General features: G+C 50.5%; 1 protein-coding gene across 5 annotated transcripts in view; it reads left to right on the top strand.

The window, feature by feature from the left end:
* The first annotated feature begins 1,027 nt into the window (after positions 1-1,027).
* RAE1 (ribonucleic acid export 1) overlaps positions 1,028-19,989 on the top strand; it is a 71,787-nt gene continuing 52,825 nt past the window's right edge. For 2 of the 5 annotated variants that reach the window (XM_063959039.1, XM_063959040.1), the window contains exons 1-4: positions 1,249-1,384; positions 2,600-2,751; positions 5,651-5,747; positions 5,837-5,941. In XM_063959039.1, coding sequence (XP_063815109.1) covers positions 1,310-1,384; positions 2,600-2,751; positions 5,651-5,747; positions 5,837-5,941 — 429 coding nt within the window. In that variant the 5' untranslated portion in view covers positions 1,249-1,309. The other 3 variants (XM_063959043.1, XM_063959041.1, XM_063959042.1) reach the window with 3 other exon arrangements.

Genomic DNA, 19,989 nt, shown 5'->3' on the forward strand with positions numbered 1-19,989 from the left:
CCCCTTGCCAGCAAAAACACACCCCTTTTTGGGCTGTGCGCCAAATGTGCGAACTGTTCCTATTGTAAATATAGGGGGTACAAACACCAAAATAAGGACTGCTATGGGTGAGGGGTGATGGTGCTGGGAAAGAGGTGCAAGGTCAGAGGCGGAACCACCGGGGTTCCTGGGGGGCACCAGCCAAAATCTTGCCTAAGGCATCATATTGGTTAGGGCCGGCTCTGTCTGTTAGGATATAGATGTGTCCTCATAAATGTTGCCTCAATGCACCATGCAGCAGAAGATGCCTGGCATGAGTCAGCTGGCAGCTCCGCTAGTGTTTTTGATGAAAATGCACCTTATTTACATTGCTATGTGGATATGATGCACAAGCAGCTTCTGCTGATTAAAATGATATGCGGCATATACTGTGATATGCCGCATATACTTTGTGCGACTGTGGCTGTATCTGCACATGAAATGCTACACACAGAATGCTGCATATCATTTTAATCAGCAGATCCTGCTTGTGCCCCTAGGTATACCTATGCCTAGGTCCGGCTATGCCCATGCCCCTATATTTTTGACGCACACCTACGGCGCGCACTGCCCCTATTTTACATAGGTGGGGAGGGCGCCGATGCCGTTTCTTGCACACAGCACTAAAATGTCTAGTTACGGCACTGCACATCTGATTCACTTTCCAATTCCTTGTTAAATGGGCAGGACTGCAGTTTATAAAAAACTGCATTTGCAACATGCCCAAAGTATCATTTAAAAGGCCCACTATGTATGATGCGTTATAAGAATGGAGAAGGGAGCCAGAGGAGAAGTTGTCTATGGCAACCAATCAGCTGCTCTGTATAATTTTACAGTATGCAAATTATAAATTTTACTTTAATGCTGATTGGTTGCCATGGGCAACTTCTCCACTCTAATCACTGCTTTATACATCTACCCCAAAGGTGTCTTAAGTTCATTACGGGAAATACAAGGAGTTGTTTATTTGGGATGCAAACGGCTCTTTATACCGAAACAAGTCATCCTAGCTGTGCTATTCCGCCTGTGCCCAGCAGGTGGGGCACTGCGTGTTCGTAGAGCAGGCATCGCGCTGTGCTGCGCAGACTCAGGAGTACGGAGCTTACCGGCGCTGCCGTGTGACGACACTGCCCAGCAAGCGTGGAGCGCGGGAGGCGCTGCCGGTTGCTTTGGATCCGCCCTATATCAGTGCCCGTACCGGAGACACCGCCCGGACTATAGCTGGTGAGAGCCGTTGATACTGAGCTCCAGGGAGCTGGGTGTGGAGGGAGAGGAGGTTATAGTAACAACGATGCTGGTGTTATGTGACGGTTATCGATCTGACGCTGACACGGAGAGAGAGGAGGCTGGAGGGGGAGGAAGTGAGGTGAGAGAGCTGAAGGGTACGGTCAGGGAGGTGGAAGTTGAAGGCGGGTGTCGGATGGGACAGGTGTGTGTAGGATGGGGGTGACCAGAGCGGAGGTGTATGGGGGTTGTTACATGAGTCTCCCCTCCTGTCCGTTCTCTAACACTTCTTTACCTTCCTGTCAGGTGACAGTAGATGGAGGGAAGACGTGAAGACTGGGGGGAGTGGGCAACTGAATGAGAGAGGACTGGGGGGGAAGAGGGTGACAGAAGGAGATAGTACTGGGGTGAAGTGGGTGATTGGAGGAGAGAGGTGGAGGCTGACAGGAGCAGATGGGTGGGGGGTAGAGGGCGACCGGAGGAGAGAGGTGGAGGCTGGGGTGACTGGAAGAGAGAGGTGGAGGCTAGGGGGAGGGCAACTGAAGGATAGAGGAGGAGGCTGGGGGGAGAGGGCAATAGGAGGTGGAGGCTGGGGCGACTGGAAGAGAGAGGTGGAGGCTAGGGGGAGGGCAACTGAAGGATAGAGGAGGAGGCTGGGGGGAGAGGGCAATAGGAGGTGGAGGCTGGGGCGACTGGAAGAGAGGTGGAGGCTAGGGGGAGGGCAACTGAAGGATAGAGGAGGAGGCTGGGGGGAGAGGGCAATTGGAGGAGAGAGGTGGAGGCGGGGGAGAGGGTGACTGGAGGAGAGAGGTGGAGATTGGGGGGAAGAGAGAGAGACTGGAGCAGAGATATGGAGGCTGGGGGTGGTTGAAAAAAGAGGTGACAGGAGGGGAAAGGAGGCTGCGTTGGATTGTGAAATAGGGGGAAAGGGGGAGATTGGTGGAGGACAGCAGTAATGGAGAAGAGATGTGGTAACAGGAGAAGAGAAGACTGAGTGATGGTGACCGGAGTAACTCAGTGGATGGTGGGACAGCGACTGGTAGGGAAAGGAAGCTTGTGAGGACTGTAGGCTTAGGACAGGTTGAGAATGATAGGGGAGAGTAAGGGAAAGAGTACTGAGATTCTTGTGAACAGTTTTCAGTTATAAATAAGTATATGTTTGGAAGGTTCGTGGTACTCCGTGTAGACTGCATTCTAGTCTGTTGGGCATAACTTGGCAGTTTTATATGCAGTGACCATATTTTTGCTATCGGGCAAAAACTCAAATCACGCCTACAATAAAAGAAATAAAAATTTTGTTGACTTTAAATGTGCCTTTGATATTGTGCTCCAAGCATCTGTTTGGTGTGCCCTCAAGGTGGAGAACAGCCCATATAAGCACCCCTCAAGCTCTCTACAACAACAGCTCAATCAAAGTCAAATATCCCGGCCAACTCTCACTACTGTTCACAATCTCAACTGGTGTCAAGCAAGGTTGTATAGTATCGCCTATGCTCTTCAACATACAAGGTATGTACTGGATTCTCAGCAAAGCTTTTCTAAATGAAATGGGCACCGTTACTGGCAAACACACAGCCCATAGATCTAGGCTACGCCGATGATATCATCTTCCTAGCCGAAAACATGCAGGATGCCCAAAACATCCTAAATAAGCTCTGCACAAATGCAGCAAAGCTTGGCTTACATTTAAATGCAGAAAAAAACAAGTACATTCTAACTGGAACTACGCCAACTAAAAACTAAACCTAGATAGAAACATCTTTGAACAAGTGGATACCTTTAAATACCTGGGTTCAACTATCAATGGTCAACAGATAGCTTCTACAAGCGACATCACAAGTTGTATAGGTTGTGCCACAGCTGTCAGTGCATTTCTGAAAAAAGGCCTCTGGAACCAACAGTGCATTTCCATTGCCACAAAACTATGACGATCAGCCCACAATTGAGTCCTGTATTAAAAGACAGCGTTTAGTGGTTCTGGCATGTCTGCAGAAAGGAGCCTAAAAGAATGTGCCTAAATAACACACGCCTGGATGGAAAATAGACTGTGATGTGGCAAAGAAAACATGGCTAAAGCAGATTGCACAAAACCTTCAACTATTGCACTTACATATTGATTGAAGTCCCTAGGCATTGTGGGACGAAACACGTTGATGGCACACTCACGGGAACAACTTCACTGTACCACCGACACTGAGATCCGGCCGCCTAAAATACCCACCATGGTTCCGCCGCTGCAGCCATCAGAGACACTGTGCTGCAATCCTGCTGCTGAGACATCTGGGCAGCGTGGATCACCTGGCCTTGGACCATACGGGAAGCACTCCCACGGCCAAGGTGAGTGAGAGCATTGCGGGGACCCGTTGCTCCATTCCTACGGAGCACTACGTGCACTGACGTTAAAACTACCCGGGGCGGTGACGGCCTCACCACCTGGAACAGAGTAACGGAAGGGAAACGATGGCGAGAGAGCTTGCATCAATCTGAGTGTAACTATTCCAGCATTTTTCCCTCACTATATGAACTGTGCATGACTACAGCCGGGACGCCGGCACTAAGGTATACCAGCACAACTGTTCTTAGTCGTATACAGTGAACCAGCTATCAGCAACAATTGTTTCGAATTGGTCTCAAAAGGACACAATAGTAACAGCTGCACATAGTGTTTCGTCATCCACGAATTTGTGGAAATATTAAGGATTGTACCAACCATCCTTTATTAAATATATGGGACATTTAGGGACCAGGCCCAATCGGGTATTTTAGCCATTGCCTTTTAAGATTGCATTCTTTTGCTGTTATGTGTACATAGTCTAAAATAAGTGTGTGTGTGTGTGTGTGTGTGTGTGTGTGTGTGTATATATATATATATATATATATATATATATACACACACACCAATACATTTATATCTAAGTATATCATAGCTTGATGCGCAATGTTTTAACATATATCTTTACTTATTGATGATGCCAAGCAAGCCACCGAAAACGATCCCAGTGGTGTTTGATTATAGATTCCCTGCCTTTGGCTGTCACAGTGCCGACAAGCTTACCCTACTATATGATTGAGACGCCGCTTTAAAGAAAGGGCAGTATTATGCATTTTTACTGATATGTAGTGTGAGTGAAAAATGGAATTGGTTCATGTAGCAGGAGTTTGGGTCTGATTTTATGTTACGGAGTGCAAAAAGTGTTTATGTACCCTTAACTTCCAAGTTAAAACGTGTTTTTAAATGATAGCATAAAGGAATCCAAAAATAGCGAGCTAGTGCCCCCACTTAAGCTAAGTACGCACAGTCAGATTTTATTTGGTCGGCCCGACAATCAGATGATTTTTCGGGAAATTGTAGGCACCAGTATCTGAGCTACACACTAAAAAAAAATATTATTATTATTATTATTATTATTATTTATTTTAAGTTACCAAGGGGTGGAACTAGGGTGGCCAATCCCGGGATCGGCGGGATCCTGGGATTTAGGCCAAAAATAGGCCGAGATTCAATCCCGGGATTGCGGCATCAGACGGCCCTTTAATGCCGGGCAGCGTCCTTAGTCCGTCACCCGTCACTGAGGCCGATGGTAAAGCGGCCTTCACCCGCCGGCTCCCCCTGCAGTCATCGCAGCGCATCTGTATGTAGTTTCCCACTCTCCCACCCCTGCAGTTTTGGTGAGATACCCGGAATTGAAAAAATTACCCGGGATTGGCCACCCTAGGTGGAACAGATGGCTAGTCAACCCTACCTTGGTTGCAACCACCATCAGTGTACATAATCATTATTTTATTTTTCTAACTTGATTGAAGCGCTGAACTTGATACAATAACAGTCACAATATGTACTGGAAACAAGCAGTGTGTATTCATTTTGTGCTGCCTCATAATTCAGCCAAATGCATAGACTTGATCATGTTTTTTTCCTGTAGTTACTATGAACCCTGCTAACCAATAGTGAATAGGGGGAAATCAGGTGCCTTGTGACAGGTGTATTATTAAGTATATTTCAGACATAGTGATACAATTAAGAAGTCACAATTGTTCTACCAGTGTCTGCAACTGGATTAAACAATGTGAATGAATATCTTTTACACACATTGGGGGGAATTCAAATGTTTGAAAAGTCAGTTGGGTGTCTATTAGATAGGAAAAAACAACCTAATAGACGCCCAACTGACTTTTCAAACATTTGAATTCCCCCCCCATTGTATCAGTTTTAGTTTGTTTTGTTTGTATACAAATTGTTCAATTTGTGACAAAATCCTTCAATTTAAATGAATATTGTTGTGCGAGTACCATTACCATAGATGTAAATGAATGTTAAGCACCTGAAGGAACTGTGATTTATGTATTTCACTTTCTCCGATGTGAGGGTTATCCAAGTGATATTCTAGACAGCTCTTTCCCCTCATAGGACCAAAATGAGCTTGTTCGGTTCTACTGGGGGATTTGGTACTGGAGGAGCAAGTATGTTTGGCAGCACAGCCACCGATAACCACAATCCAATGAAGGTAGGATTGGAATATATGCTGATTTATTAGATTATGGCTATACCTTTTGATCTTCCTTATATACTATACATTGCTTTCATTGTGTACAGGACATAGAGGTCACTTCGTCCCCAGACGACAGTATCGGATGCCTTTCCTTCAGCCCCCCGACGTTACCAGGGAATTTCCTTGTTGCTGGTTCCTGGGCCAATGATGTAAGTTGCATTCTTTCCCTTGATATAAATTATGTAATTACATTATGGGGGAGATCCAAATGTTTGAAAAGTCAGTTGGGTGTCTGTGTTTTCCTGTCTATTAGATCGGAAAAAACAGACTCCCAACTGACTTTTCAAACATTTGAATCTCCCCCCTATGTATTTGTTTTTTTATTTTATTGTAAACTGGTTGTTTGACAACTTCATGTAATATTTTGGTAAACATTGTTTTTACTGAAGGAGCAAATAAATAAAGATATAGAAGGGAAATGTGATAAATGGCTGTGAAGTTTATACTGAGGGAGCAATATATGACTGATTCAAGCAAACGTAAAAGGGGCAAACTGGTCTATGTGCTGTAAGCTTCCTTTGCTTCTACAGCCATGGCCAAAAGTTTTGAGAATGACACAAAGGTTAATTTCACAAAGTCTGCTGCCTCAATTTTTATGATGGCAATTTGTATATACTCCAGAATGTCATGAAAAGTGATCAGATGGATTGCAATTAATTGCAAAGTCCCTCTTTGCTATGAACTTAATCCCAAAAACATTTCCACTGCATTTCAGTCCTGCCACAAAAAAACAGCTGACATCACGTCAGTGATTGTCTCGTTAACACAGGTGAGTGTGTTAATGAGGTCAAGGCTGGAGATCACTCTTTCATGCTGATTGATTTGAGTAACAGACTGGTAGCTTTAAAAGGAGGATGGTGCTTGAATTCATTGTTCTTCCTCTGTTGACCATTGTTACCTGCAAGGAAACTAGTGCAGTTATCATTGCTTTGCACAAAAAGGACTTCACAGGTAAGGATGTTGCTGCTAGTAAGATTGTACCTATATCAACCATTTATCGGATTGTCAAGAACTACAAGGAGAGAGGTTGAATAGTTGTGAAGAATGCTTCACGGCACCCAAGAATGTCCGGCATGCACCAGGACAGTCTCCTAAAGTTTATTCAGCTGCAGGATTATGGCAACACCAGTGCAGAGATTGCTCAGGAATGGCAGCAGGCAGCTATGAGTGCATCTGCACACACAGTGAGGCGAAGACTTTTGGAGTATGACCTGGTGCCAAGAAGGGCAGCAAAGAAGCCACTTTTCTCCAGGAAAAACATCAGGGAAAGACTGATATTCTGCAAAAGGTACAGGGATTGGACTGCTGATGAATCCCCTTTCATATTGTTTGGGGCATCTGGAAAAATGCTTGTCCGGAAAAGGAAAGGTGAGTGCTACCATCAGTCCTGTGTCATGCCAACAGTAAAGCAACCTGAGACCATTCATGTGTGGGGTTGCTTCTCAGCCAGGGGAGTGGCCTCACTCACAATTTTGCTTAAGAACACACCCATGAATAAAGAATGGTACCAAAACATCCTCCAAGAACAACTTCTCCCAACCATCCAAGAACAGTTTGGTGATGAACAATGCCTTTTCCAGCATGATGGATCACCTTTTGTTCCCCAAGACGAAGTGTCTCGGGGATCAAAACATAAAAATTTTGGGTCCATTGCTAGGAAACTCCCCAGACTTTAATCCAATTGAGAACTTGTGGTCAATCCTCAAGAGGCAGGTGGACAAACAAAAACCCACACATTCCGATAAACTCTTAAGCATTGATTAGGCAAGAATGGGTGGCTGTCAGTCAGTATGTGGCCCAGAAGTTGGCTGACAGCATGCCAGGGCGAATTCCAGAGGTCTTAAAAAAAAAAAAAAAAAAAAAAAAAGGGGGGTCCACACTGCAAATATTGACTTTGTATAAACGTAATGTAATCTCCTATATATTTGCCCAACTCTGTGCTGGCCGTAACGCTGGGCGGAGTCACAGGCACAGATCTGGCCAGGAACAGTCCCCTCCCTCTCTCCGCCCAGTCCCCTCCCTCTCTCCGCCCAGTCCCCTGTCTCCCTTCTCCCCGTACTGCCCCTGGTGAGTGGTGACACCGCAGCCGCTGACTGTGAGCGGAACTCACATTACCCGCCTCACAGTCTTGCGGCTGCCACTGAGTCAGGGAGACATGCTGAACAGTGACTCGCCCCCCCCTCCCGCGGCAACCACCCGCATCTGCCCCCCTCCCGCGGCACTCCCGTCCCCTCCCGCAGCACCAACATCCGCAGCACTCCCGCCCAGAGTCTTCACTTTTCTAACACCCGCTGCGGGCGCGGACGAAAAGGGGGCGTGGCTTCAATGAAGGGGCGTGGCTTCGCGTCCCGACCCCCGTTTTCGGCACGTTGTGGTTCGGGGGACACTGCTGAATCTGCAGTGCTGGCTTCTGCGCTGTGACAGGAGCCGGCACTTTGGTGTCACCCCTCAGAGGGTAACACCCGGGTGCGGGCCGCACTCCCCGCACCCACGTTGTGGCGCCACTGCTCCTGCCCCCTCCCCCACCCGTAGCACAAAGACCCACCGTCTCCACCCACCACCCGCAGCACTCCCGTCCCCTCCCCCACCCAGAGCACAAACACCCATGCAACCCACCCGCGGAACTCCCGCCCCCTCCCCCACCCGTAGCACCAACACCCGCGTTAACCAACCGCATTCGCCCCCCACCCGCTGCACTCCCACACTCTCCCCCACCCGCAGCACCAACACCCGCGCCACCTACCCGCAGCATCCACCCACCACCCGTGGCACTCCACCCCCTCCCCTACCCGTAGCACCAACACCCGCGGCATCCACCCACCACCCGTGGCACTCCCCCACCCGCTGCACCAACACGCGCACCACCCGCGGCACTCCCGTCCCCTCCCCCACCCAGAGCACAAACACCCGCGCCACCCACCCGCAGAACTCCCGCCCCCTCCCCCACCAGTAGCACCAACACCCACGGTAACCAACCGCATTCGCCCCCCACCCGCTGCACTCCCACCCTCTCCCCAACCCGCAGCACCAACACCCGCACCACCTACCCGCAGCATCCACCCACCACCCGTGGCACTCCACCCCCACCCGCAGCACCAACACCCGCGGCACCCACCGCATCCACCCACCACCCGTGGCACTCCCCCCCCCCCCCCCCCCCCCTCCCCCACCCGCAGCACCAACACTCGCGGCACTCCCGTCCCCTCCCCCACCCAGAGCACAAACACCCGCGCCACCCACCCACGGAACTCCCGCCCCCTCCCCCAACCCGTAGCACCAACACCCGTGGCAACCAACCGCATTCGCCCCCCACCCGCTGCACTCCCACCCTCTCCCCCACCCGCAGCACCAACACCCGCGGCACCCACCGCATCCACCCACCACCCGTGGCACTCCCTCACCCACAGCACCAACACCCGCACCACCCGTGGCACTCTGCCCCCTCCCCCACCCACAGCACCAACACCCACTGCCCCCCCCCCACCCCCCCCCAGCGGCACCCAACGCATCCCCCACATCCGCTCCCACCCGCGGCACTCCCACCCGTAGCTCCCACACCTGCAGCACCCCCCGCCCCTCCCCCACCCGCTGCAACCCTGCCCCTCCGCCATACCCACCCTCTCCCCCACCCGCAGCACCAACACCCGCGCCACCTACCCGCGGCACCCACCGCATCCACCCACCACCCGTGGCACTCCACCCCCTCCCCCACCCGCAGCACCAACACCCGCACCACCCGTGGCACTCTGCCCCCTCCCCCACCCACAGCACCAACACCTGCGGTAACTAACTGCATTCGCCACCCACCCGCGGCACTCCCACCCTCTCCCCCACCCGCAGCACCAACACCCGCGGCACCCACCGCATCCACCCACCTCCCGTGGAACCCCCCCCCCCCCCCCCCTCCCCCACCCACTGCACCAACACGCGCACCACCCGCGGCACTCCCGTCCCCTCCCCCACCCAGAGCACAAACACCCGCGCCATCCACCCGCGGATCTCCTGCCCCCAGCCCGTAGCACCAACACCCGCGGCACCGCATTCGCACCCCACCCGTGGCACTCCCACCCTCTCCCCCACCCGCAGCACCAACACCCGCGACACCCACCGCATCCACCCACCACCCGTGGCACTCCACACCCTCCCCCACCCGCCCCTGCAACCATAGCACCCTCACACCCACCCACCCCCAACCGCACCACCCCGGCTAACTGCCCCCTCCCCCACCCGCGGCAAAGCCGTGCAGAGGTTAACGGGGCGAAGCCCCTAACGACGGTGTGAAGAGCGCCCGTAGGGCGCGATGAATCGCCTAGTTGTCAATAAAAGCCTTTGACGCTTATGAAATGCTTGTCATTTTACTTTAGTATACCATAGTAACATCTGACAAAAAGGTCTAAAAACACTGAAGCAGCAAACTTAGTGAGAAACCAATACTTGTGTCATTCTCAAAACTTTGGCCATGGCTGTATCCGTTTCATCCCCATTTATTATTGTTATATGTAAAAAACAAACGAACCGATTGGCTGGTGGAATTAGAATCCTTCTGGCTTTGGGGAAGTAAATGAATAGATGGTACATCTAACTCTCTGGTAACTGATGCACTGTCCAGTTCTAGCGCACGATGTGGTGCACATGGAAACGCACACAAACTCATTCAAACTTTATTCTTGCATTCGAAAGGTTTAAAGCGAGTGTTTGTGGGTTACGGAATATCCTTCCTTAATCCCTAGAGACCGCTATGTTCGGCATAATTATTCAACATATTCCTATAATTGTAGTTTGTATAAACATCATGAATTTTCATATCTTTCATGTTAACTATGATCTAGCTGCACTGCAGTTCAGAATGATTTATTAGGTGATTCTGAAGCTGCTGGCTGCGAGTTTCCAGGTTGGCACACTGCGGTTTTATTGGTCTCACTAGATCCAGCACCCGTGTGCTCTGCAAGTGTTAGGCCAGACCGAGCACTAGGGCCAGGAAGTCGGAGCTGCCTGTGTGTGGCCAGCTTCATGATGAACAGGTTTAGCTGCCACTGGCAGGGATCCTTGGTTAGACATGTCTATCTCTTTTTAGACACTCTTGCATAATGTCGACGTTATATCATAATCTGTTTAGTATGTTTGTAAGCTTAATTGTGTAGTGATACTTAGCTGGTACCGAGCTTCCTAAGGCGTGTTCAGGTGTAGAAGTTGCCCATAGCAACCAATCCATTTGTAACATACATTTATCAAGTACATTTTATGTCCACTTGCACTATTTAGGAGGCTTGGTACATCTCCCCTATATGTTTTGTTATTTTTCTCTGACGTCCTAGTGGATGCTGGGTACTCCGTAAGGACCATGGGGTATAGACGGGCTCCGCAGGAGACTGGGCACTCTTAAAAGAAAGATTAGGTACTATATCTGGTGTGCACTGGCTCCTCCCTCTATGCCCCTCCTCCAGACCTCAGTTAGTATCTGTGCCCGGCCAGAGCTGGATGCACCCTAGGGGCTCTCCTTAGCTTCCTAGAAAAGAAAGTATTTGTTAGGTTTTTTATTTTCAGTGAGATCTGCTGGCAACAGACTCACTGCTACGTGGGACTGAGGGGAGAGAAGCAAACCTACCTGCTTGCAGCTAGCTTGGGCTTCTAAGGCTACTGGACACCATTAGCTCCAGAGGGATCGAACACAGGCCCAGTCCTCGGTCGTCCGGTCCCGGAGCCGTGCCGCCGTCCCCCTTGCAGAGCCAGAAGAACGAAGAGAAGTTGAAAATCAGCGGCTGAAGACTCCGGTCTTCATTAAGGTAGCGCACAGCACTGCAGCTGTGCGCCATTGCTCCCTTAGCACACCACACACTCCGGTCACTGATGGGTGCAGGGCGCTGGGGGGGGGGGCGCCCTGGGCAGCAATTAGATTACCTTACTTGGCGAAAAGCACATAATACAGTCTGATAACCTGTATATGTGCATTAGCCCCCGCCATTAAAGTACATAAAAGGGCAGAAGCCCGCCGCTGAGGGGGCCGGGCCTTCTTCCTCAGCACACCGGCGCCATTTTCTCTTCACAGCTCAGCTGGAAGGAAGCTCCCCAGGCTCTCCCCTGCAGTATCCTGGTACACAAAGGGTAAAAAAGAGAGGGGGGGCACATAAATTTAGGCGCAAAACTGTGTATATAAGCTGCTATAGGGGAAAAATCACTCAGTATAGTGTACATCCCTGTATTATATAGCGCTGTGGTGTGTGCTGGCATACTCTCTCTCTGTCTCTCCAAAGGGCCTGGTGGGGGAACTGTCTTCAAATAGAGCATCCCCTGTGTGTGTGGTGTGTCGGTACGCGTGTGTCGACATGTCTGAGGTAAAAGGCTCCTCTAAGGAGGTGATAGAGCGGATATGTGTGTGGGAGGGTGTCTCCGTCGACAACGCCGACACCTGTTTGGATATGTGTAAGTGCTGAGGTAAAATGATTGCACAAAAGGTTAGGGAACAGAAAGGAAATCTACCCTGGTCTGTCCCTATGTCACAGAGTCCTTCAGAGTCTCTCTATGTTCACTATCCAAAATAACAAAGTATCGACACGGAGTTTAACTCCACTGTCGACTACGATAATGCAAAGTTACAGCCAAGAGGGCTAAAAGATATTCAATATATGATTATTGGAATAAAAGATGATTTGCATATCACTGATGACTCATCTGTCCCTGACACGAGAGTACACATGTTAAGGGGAAGAATGCTGAGGTAAATTTCCCTCCTCTCATGAGGAAAAAGAGCGGGAATCTCCAGACAAGAGACGGCAGCTTCCCACAAGAGAATTCTCAGGCTGTATCCTTTCCCCACTAGGGCCAGGATGTGTTGAGAATCTTCCCCTTGGGTGTCCTGTTTGCACTAGCTATTCTCAGGGATCCTGCAGATAGTGTGCACATTCTAGTATACTACCCAGACCGGCGATTGTGTCGGCATGGGTTTATAGCGTTTTGGCAGCGTGGACAGGTACCTTTTATCAGCAGAGATTGAGACCCTAGTATGCATATAAATATTTTAAGATAATGTCTTAAGTGATAGATATATAATTATAAAGCATGCCCAAAGGGACATGAGTATACTGGGTCCTAGAGACAAAAGCTATGTCGATTTCTGCTTGACGTGTCCTGTAGAATATACATTGGACAGATGATGCCGACTTAAGAGGCATATGGAAGGCTGAGGATTGTGTGGAGAAAGGTTCTCGGGCCTGGTCTCCACAGCTATAGCTGGTAATTCTGATATTTTGCCTTATATTCCTGCACAGCCTAGGAAAGCACGACATTATTAAATGCAGCTTTTCGAATAAAGAAACAAAGTCTGAGGTGCTTCCTTTCTTGTCAGAGCCGGGGGCAGAGGAAAGAAGCTGTACAACACAGCTAGTCCCCAGGAACAGAAGTCCTCCCCGGCCTCTACAAAATCCACTGCATGTCGCTGGGGCTCCACAGGCGGAGCTAGGCCCGGTGGGGACACGCCTTCGTAAGTTCAGCCACAAGTGGGTTCACTCCCTGTTAGATCCCTGGGCAATAGAAATTGTATCGCAGGGATACAGGCTGGACTGTGAGAAGATGCCCCCTCACCGAGGACCCGGCGGGCTTCCCCCCAAGAGAGGGAGCCAGTGTTAACTGCAATTCGTAAATTGTATCTGCAACAGGTGGTGGTCAAGGGTCCCCTCCTTCAACAAGAGGGTGTTATATTCGACCATGTTATAATCCCGAAACCAGACTGTTCGGTTAGACCCATATTGTATTAAAATCCCTGAACATATACCTGAAAAGGTTCAGGTTCAAGATGGAATCGCTAAGAGCGGTCATTGCAAGCCTGAAATGAATCGGGACATAAGGGATGCATACCTTCGTGTCCCCATTTATCCACCTCATCAGGCTTACCTCAGAATTGCGGTACGGGATTGTCATTACCAATTTCACCAAGGTAATGGCGGATATGATGGTGCTCCTGCGGAAGCAAAGTGTCACTATTATCACATACTTGGATGATCTCCTCATAAAAGCGAGATCAAGAGAGCAGTTGCTGGACAGCGTATCACCTTCTCTGGAAGTGAAACGGCAACACGACTGGATTCTATATATTCCGAAGTCGCAGTTGGTTCCTACAGCTCATCTGCCTCGCCTAGGCATGATCCTAGACACAGACCAGAAGAGGGTTTATCTCCCGATAGAGAGAGCTCAGGAGCTCATGACACTGATCAGGAATCCATTGAAAACCAAAACAGGTGTCAGTGCATCACTGCACTCGAGTCCTGGGAAGGATGATGGCATCATACGAGGCCATCCCCTTCGGCTGGTTCCATGCAAGGACAATGGAACTTACTGGACAAGTGGTCCGGATCACATCTTCAGATGCATCGGTTAATCACCCTATCCCCCAGGGCCAGGGTGTCTCTCCTGTGGTGGCTGCGGAGTGCTCACCTTCTCGAGGGCCGCAGATTCGGCATTCAGGACTGGGTCCTGGTGACCACGGATGCAAGCCTCCGAGGGTGGGGGGCAGTTACACAGGTAAGAAAATTCCAAGGTTTGTGGTCAAGCCAACAGACTTGCCTTCACATCAATATCCTGGAACTATGGGCCATATACAACGCCCTAAGTCAAGCGGAGTTCCTGCTTCGCGACCAACCGGTTCTGATCCAGTCAGACCGCAGGTGCTCATGTAAACCGCCAGGGCGGCACAAGGAGCAGGGTGGCGAGGGTAGAAGCCACCAGAATTCTTCGCTGGGCGGAGAATCAAGTAAGCGCACTGTCAGCAGTGTTCATTCCGGGAGTGGACACGACCTCCACCCGGGAAAGTGGTGACTTCATCAGGAAGTCTTCACGCAGTTTTGCAAATTGATGGAAACTGCCTCAGGTGGACTACATGGCGTCCCACCTCAATAAAAAGATAAAAAAGGTTTTACGCTGGGTCAAGGGACTCTCAGGCGATAGCTGTGGTCGCACTAGTAACACCGTGGGTGTTCCAGTCGGTCTATATATTCCCTCCTCTTCCTCTCAGACCCAAGGGCTGAGAATTGTAATAAACGGAGGAGTGTGAACAATATTCTTTGCTCCGGATTGGCCAAGAAGGACTCGGTACCCGGAACTGCAAGAAATGATCTCAGAGGACCCATGGCCTCTGCCTCTCAGTCAGGACATGTTGCAACAGGGACCCTGTCTGATCCAAGACTTACCGCGGCTGCGTTGGACGGCATGGTGGTTGAACGCCGGATCCTAGCGGAAAAGGGCATTCCGGATGCAGTTATTCCTACGCTGATAAAGGCTAGGAAAGACGTGACAGCAAGACTTTTTCACTGTATATGGCGAAAATAGGTTGCTTGGTGTGTGGCCGGGAAGGCCCTACAGAGGAATTCCAGGGGGGTCGATTCCTGCACTTCCTACAGTCAGGAGTGACTATGGGCCTAAAACTAGGATCCATAAAGGCCAATATTTCGGCCCTATCTCTTTTTTTTTTTCTCTCAAAAAGAACTGGCTTCACTGCCTGAAGTTCGGACGTTGTTACAGGGGTGCTGCATATTCAGCCCCTTTTGTGCCTCCAGTGGCACCGTGGGATCTTAACGTTGTGTTGGATTCCTAAAATCCCACTGGTTTGGGCCACTTAAGACCGTGGAGCTAAAATATCTCACGTGGAAAGTGGTCATGCTTTTGGCCTTAGCTTGGACTAGGCGTGTGTCAGAATTGGCGGCTTTGTCATGTAAAAGCCCATATCTGATCTTCCATATGGAAAGGGCAGAATGGAGGACTCGTCCCCAATTTCTCCCTAAGGTGGTATCATCGTTTCATTTGAACCAACCTATTGTGGTGCCTGCGGCTACTAGGGACTTGGAGGATTCCAAGTTGCTGGACGTAGTCCGGGCCCTGAAACTTTGTTTCCAGGACGGCTAGAGTCAGAGAAACTGACTCGCTATTTATCCTGCATGCACCCAACAAGCTGGGTGCTCCTGCTTCAAAGCAGACTTTTGCTCGCTGGATCTGTAGCACGATTCAGCTTGCAGATTCTGCGGCTGGACTGCCGCATCCTAAATTGGTAAAAGCCCATTCCACGAGGAAGGTGGGCTCTTCTTGGGCGGCTGCCCGAGGGGTCTCTGCTTTACAACTTTGCCGAACTGCTACTTGGTCGGGTTCAAACACTTTTGCAAAATGCTATAAGTTTGATACCCTGGCTGAGGAGGACGTTGAGTTTGCTCATTCGGTGCTGCAGAGTCATCCGCACTCTCCCGCCCGTTTGGGAGCTTTGGTATAATCCCCATGGTCCTTACGGAGTACTCAGCATCCACTAGGACGTCAGAGAAAATAAGAATTTACTCACCGGTAATTCTATTTCTCGTAGTCCGTAGTGGATGCTGGGAGCCCGTCCCAAGTGCGGACTCTCTGCAATACATGTATATAGTTATTGCTTAACTAAAGGGTTATTGTATGAGCCATCTGTTGAGAGAGGCTCAGTTATTGTTCATACTGTTAACTGGGTATAGTTATCACGAGTTGTACGGTGTGATTGGTGTGGCTGGTATGAGTCTTACCCTGGATTCCAAATCCTTTCCTAGTAATGTCAGCTCTTCCGGGCACAGTTTCCCTAACTGAGGTCTGGAGGAGGGGCATAGAGGGAGGAGCCAGTGCACACCAGATATAGTACCTAATCTTTCTTTTAAGAGTGCCCAGTCTCCTGCGGAGCCCGTCTATACCCCATGGTCCTTACGGAGTACCCAGCATCCACTACGGACTACGAGAAATAGAATTACCAGTGAGTCAATTCTTATTTTGTCATTTAAATTGTACCATGTAATATGTGATGAATAAAATATCCATATTACACCGTTTTACCTAGTTGCTATGAAGTCCTAGTAAGTGTTCTTCAGATCACTATTTACATGCATCATTTCTCCTTCCCATAATCCCTTTGGCTTCCGACTCAGTATGATATGTGTAATACTCCTCTTGCAGTGCAATAGCTCTGGGGCATTGCCTAGTAGCAGTGTATATGTGTGATATCATTGGAGTGGGGTATGACACCACTTGGGGCATGGCTAGTTTCCAAAGATATAAAATAAGGTAGTAAGCATGCAAGCTGATAGAGACAACCTGCTGAGTTTTCTATAGTTTGAATGATAACTGACATACATTCCCAGTGATCGCGCTAAGCCCCAAAAAAAAGTGGGTCCCAGGGACCCCTCACTTTTAAAAAATCGGGGTCCTACCGGTCCTTTTCTGGGTCTCATCGGATTAAAGGTTATTAATCTTAAAAAAAATTGCACGGTGGGGGGATGGGGTGACAGTGCTGCTGGGCTGTGTAGAATGCAGGACACCCTGCATCAGAGCTGTAACTAGACATTTTGGTGCCCTTTGGCAGAAAGTGAATTGCTGCTCCACCTTCAAGACCGCAGACTATAGGCAGTGCGCGCCGCAAAAATTAAGGGGTGTGGCTTCATGGGGAAGGGGCGTGACCACATTAAAGTGCCAATTCACATTACACCACACAGTAGTGCCGCTTGAAGACAGTGCGCCAGGTAGAGCACGTTATAGACAGTGCGCCAGGTAGAGCACGTTATAGACAGTGCGCCAGGTAGAGGATCACTTACACATTGCAGCCACCACATCAGACCACGAGTTGTCGTCTTCCCCAAGCGCCCCCTTCCCCCTGATGCCACGGGAACCCACCACAGCAAGCCCAGCCACCACCCGCTTCCCTTGTGTCCGGAGCAGAGCTGAGGAGTGCGCTGCAGCAGCTTCCCGGAACCTCCGTGGTTACCCCCTGCCACAATCCCTGAGTTTAAAGCCCTGAGTGCAGCGCTGCGGCTGCATCTGAAGAAAAACTATTGGCTCGGCAGCAGCACACCCCCACTTCCCCTGTGTGTGCCAGTGCCCCCAGCCACCTGCTGTCCCGCCACCTACCGCTGGCATCTCAACAATGTACGTGCGCGGGGCTGCGCATCATTCATCGTTGGTGCCTACACACTGAATGATATGAATGAGTTCTCGTTCATTAATGGAACAAGAAGGTTCATATCGTTCAGTGTTATCGCCTGATGTGTAGGGCCCAATAGTGTCGCCCCCCCCCCCCCCCCACACACACACACACACACCCATGCAGGGTGCAGATACATGCAGGAAGTTCCCCATGCACCATGCCCAGGACAAACAGCAGACACTGCTCAAAGTAGCCACAGGAAGGCGCAAACAGCCACGTGCCTGCCATGGTTGGGTGCCCAAATCTGCAGCTACTTACCTGCGTTAAGCATGGCAGGGAGTACATACTACTTGATGTGCAGGCTAGAGATGGTGTAATATGGCCAGGGAGAGAGAGAGGGGACAGGATCCAACCTGCTGTTGCTAGTGGCTGCTATTACATGTCTCCCTGCAGTGCAAACTGCAGCTCAGCCTCTTCGGCTCCATGAGCTGAACGTTCAGAGCAGCCCTCGCCCCTGGCTTGTGCCTAGCTCTGTCCTATGCTGGGAGCTGGCTGCACACAGTAATAACTGTATGGACACTGCAGCCCTCCCCCACCACCTCCGAGCTCCGTTCACAGCACAGCCTAATAAATCAAGCAAAGAGGCTGCTGCTGATCTCCGTAGATCACGGGTGGTAAGGGGGTGTGTACAGTGAGAACTTAACCTGCTTCGTGATGGACTGCATAGAGAGGATCAAGGACGGACTTTGCTAGGGGATGCGAACACTAGCAATGACGTGCGGTAGTGTAGCGGCCCTTTCCCTCCTTCACTGCCAGATCCTCCTGTGCGGTGTGCGCCTGGAACATACTCCCCATCCCCGCTGCTGCTGCGCTTAGTGAAGCATGCGGGACATCAGAGGTGCGTTGTTCCCCCTCCCCATGTGGTTTAAATCTAAAGGAGCGCGTCAGCCGATCAGAACTGCAGCAGCGCCAGCACTGAACAGGCTGGTAGCTGCTGTGTTATGAATGCACAGACGGTCACTGTCGCGGCCAGAGCTCCCGGGAAGCGTCATATACACTTTTTCTGAATGGGTGTGTCCCTGGGGACGCGCTCCACTCAGATTGTCTGGAGGTGTAATGATTGATGTCTACCTTGATCAAGAGGCTCTCTCTCTGCAGCCGGACAAGGGAGACATCAATCATTACACCTCCAGCCAATCCCAGTGGAGTGCGTCCCCGGGGACCCACCCATTCAGAAAAAGTGAGTCCCTGGGCCTCAATATTGGGTAAAATACGCGCTATGTTGCGTTTCTGCGATCACTGCATTCCTCTGTGCTAGCAGTGATCGCACTGAGCCGGAAAAAAAAAGTGGGTCCTACCATTCCTTTTCTGGGTCCCACTGGAATCAAGGTTCCTATTAATCTTATTACCGATTCAAATATAAAAACACAGACTTAAATTGGACGCTACAAAAGTGTAGCAGGAGGGGGGAAGTGACAATGCTGCTGGGTTGTGTAGCATACAGGACACTCTGCACCAGAGCTGTAACTAGACATTTTTTTGCCCTTGTGGCAGAAAGTGAATTGGTGCTACCCCTCCTACATTGTAAAGCACGGCCTTCGGCGCGCAGCAAACATTTAGGGGCATGGCCACATAATAGTGCCAATTCACATTACACAACACAGTATTGCTGCTTATACACTTTGCACCAGGCAGAGCACGTTACACTTTGCAGTCACCACCACAGACCCCCTCCCCAGACACAGCGATCTCGGGTGTCAGTGGAGGGGGTATCCACAGTGATCATCGGTGTCAGCGAGGGAGGGTGGTGTCCAGTGATTGTGCGGGAAGGGGGGAGATTGTGCCGGAAGGGGGTGCCCACAGTCATCGCAGGTGTTAGTGGAGGGGGTGTCCTGCCATCTTAGGTCCTGCCTGTGGCTAATTCTCACAGCACCATATCGATATTAACTTATTACAGCCTGTAGTATTGCCTCCAGCAGCCGCATCTTACCGGCACTGCATCACCCTCCCGCTGCCTCACTCACTGTCCCGTCTCCCAGGCTGTGTAGTCGGCGCCTCTCCTCCTTCACTTGCAGCGTCTGCACTGGATTCCGCTGCAGCGCCCAGACGGGGGAGGACGACGGGTCACACACTGACTGCGCCCACCGGGAACGTCTCGAGCGCTCAGTCCATTGCAGTGCAGCCTGTCCTCCGCTTTAAATTCAACCCTGTAATCCCTGGAATCCGCCCTGCAGCCGGTACAGAGCGCTGCTAAATGCCTGAGCCTCCGCCCGAGGATCCGATTCC

This window comes from Pseudophryne corroboree, chromosome 3 (genome assembly GCF_028390025.1).
Source record: "Pseudophryne corroboree isolate aPseCor3 chromosome 3, aPseCor3.hap2, whole genome shotgun sequence".
NCBI classification, from domain to species: domain Eukaryota; kingdom Metazoa; phylum Chordata; class Amphibia; order Anura; family Myobatrachidae; genus Pseudophryne; species Pseudophryne corroboree.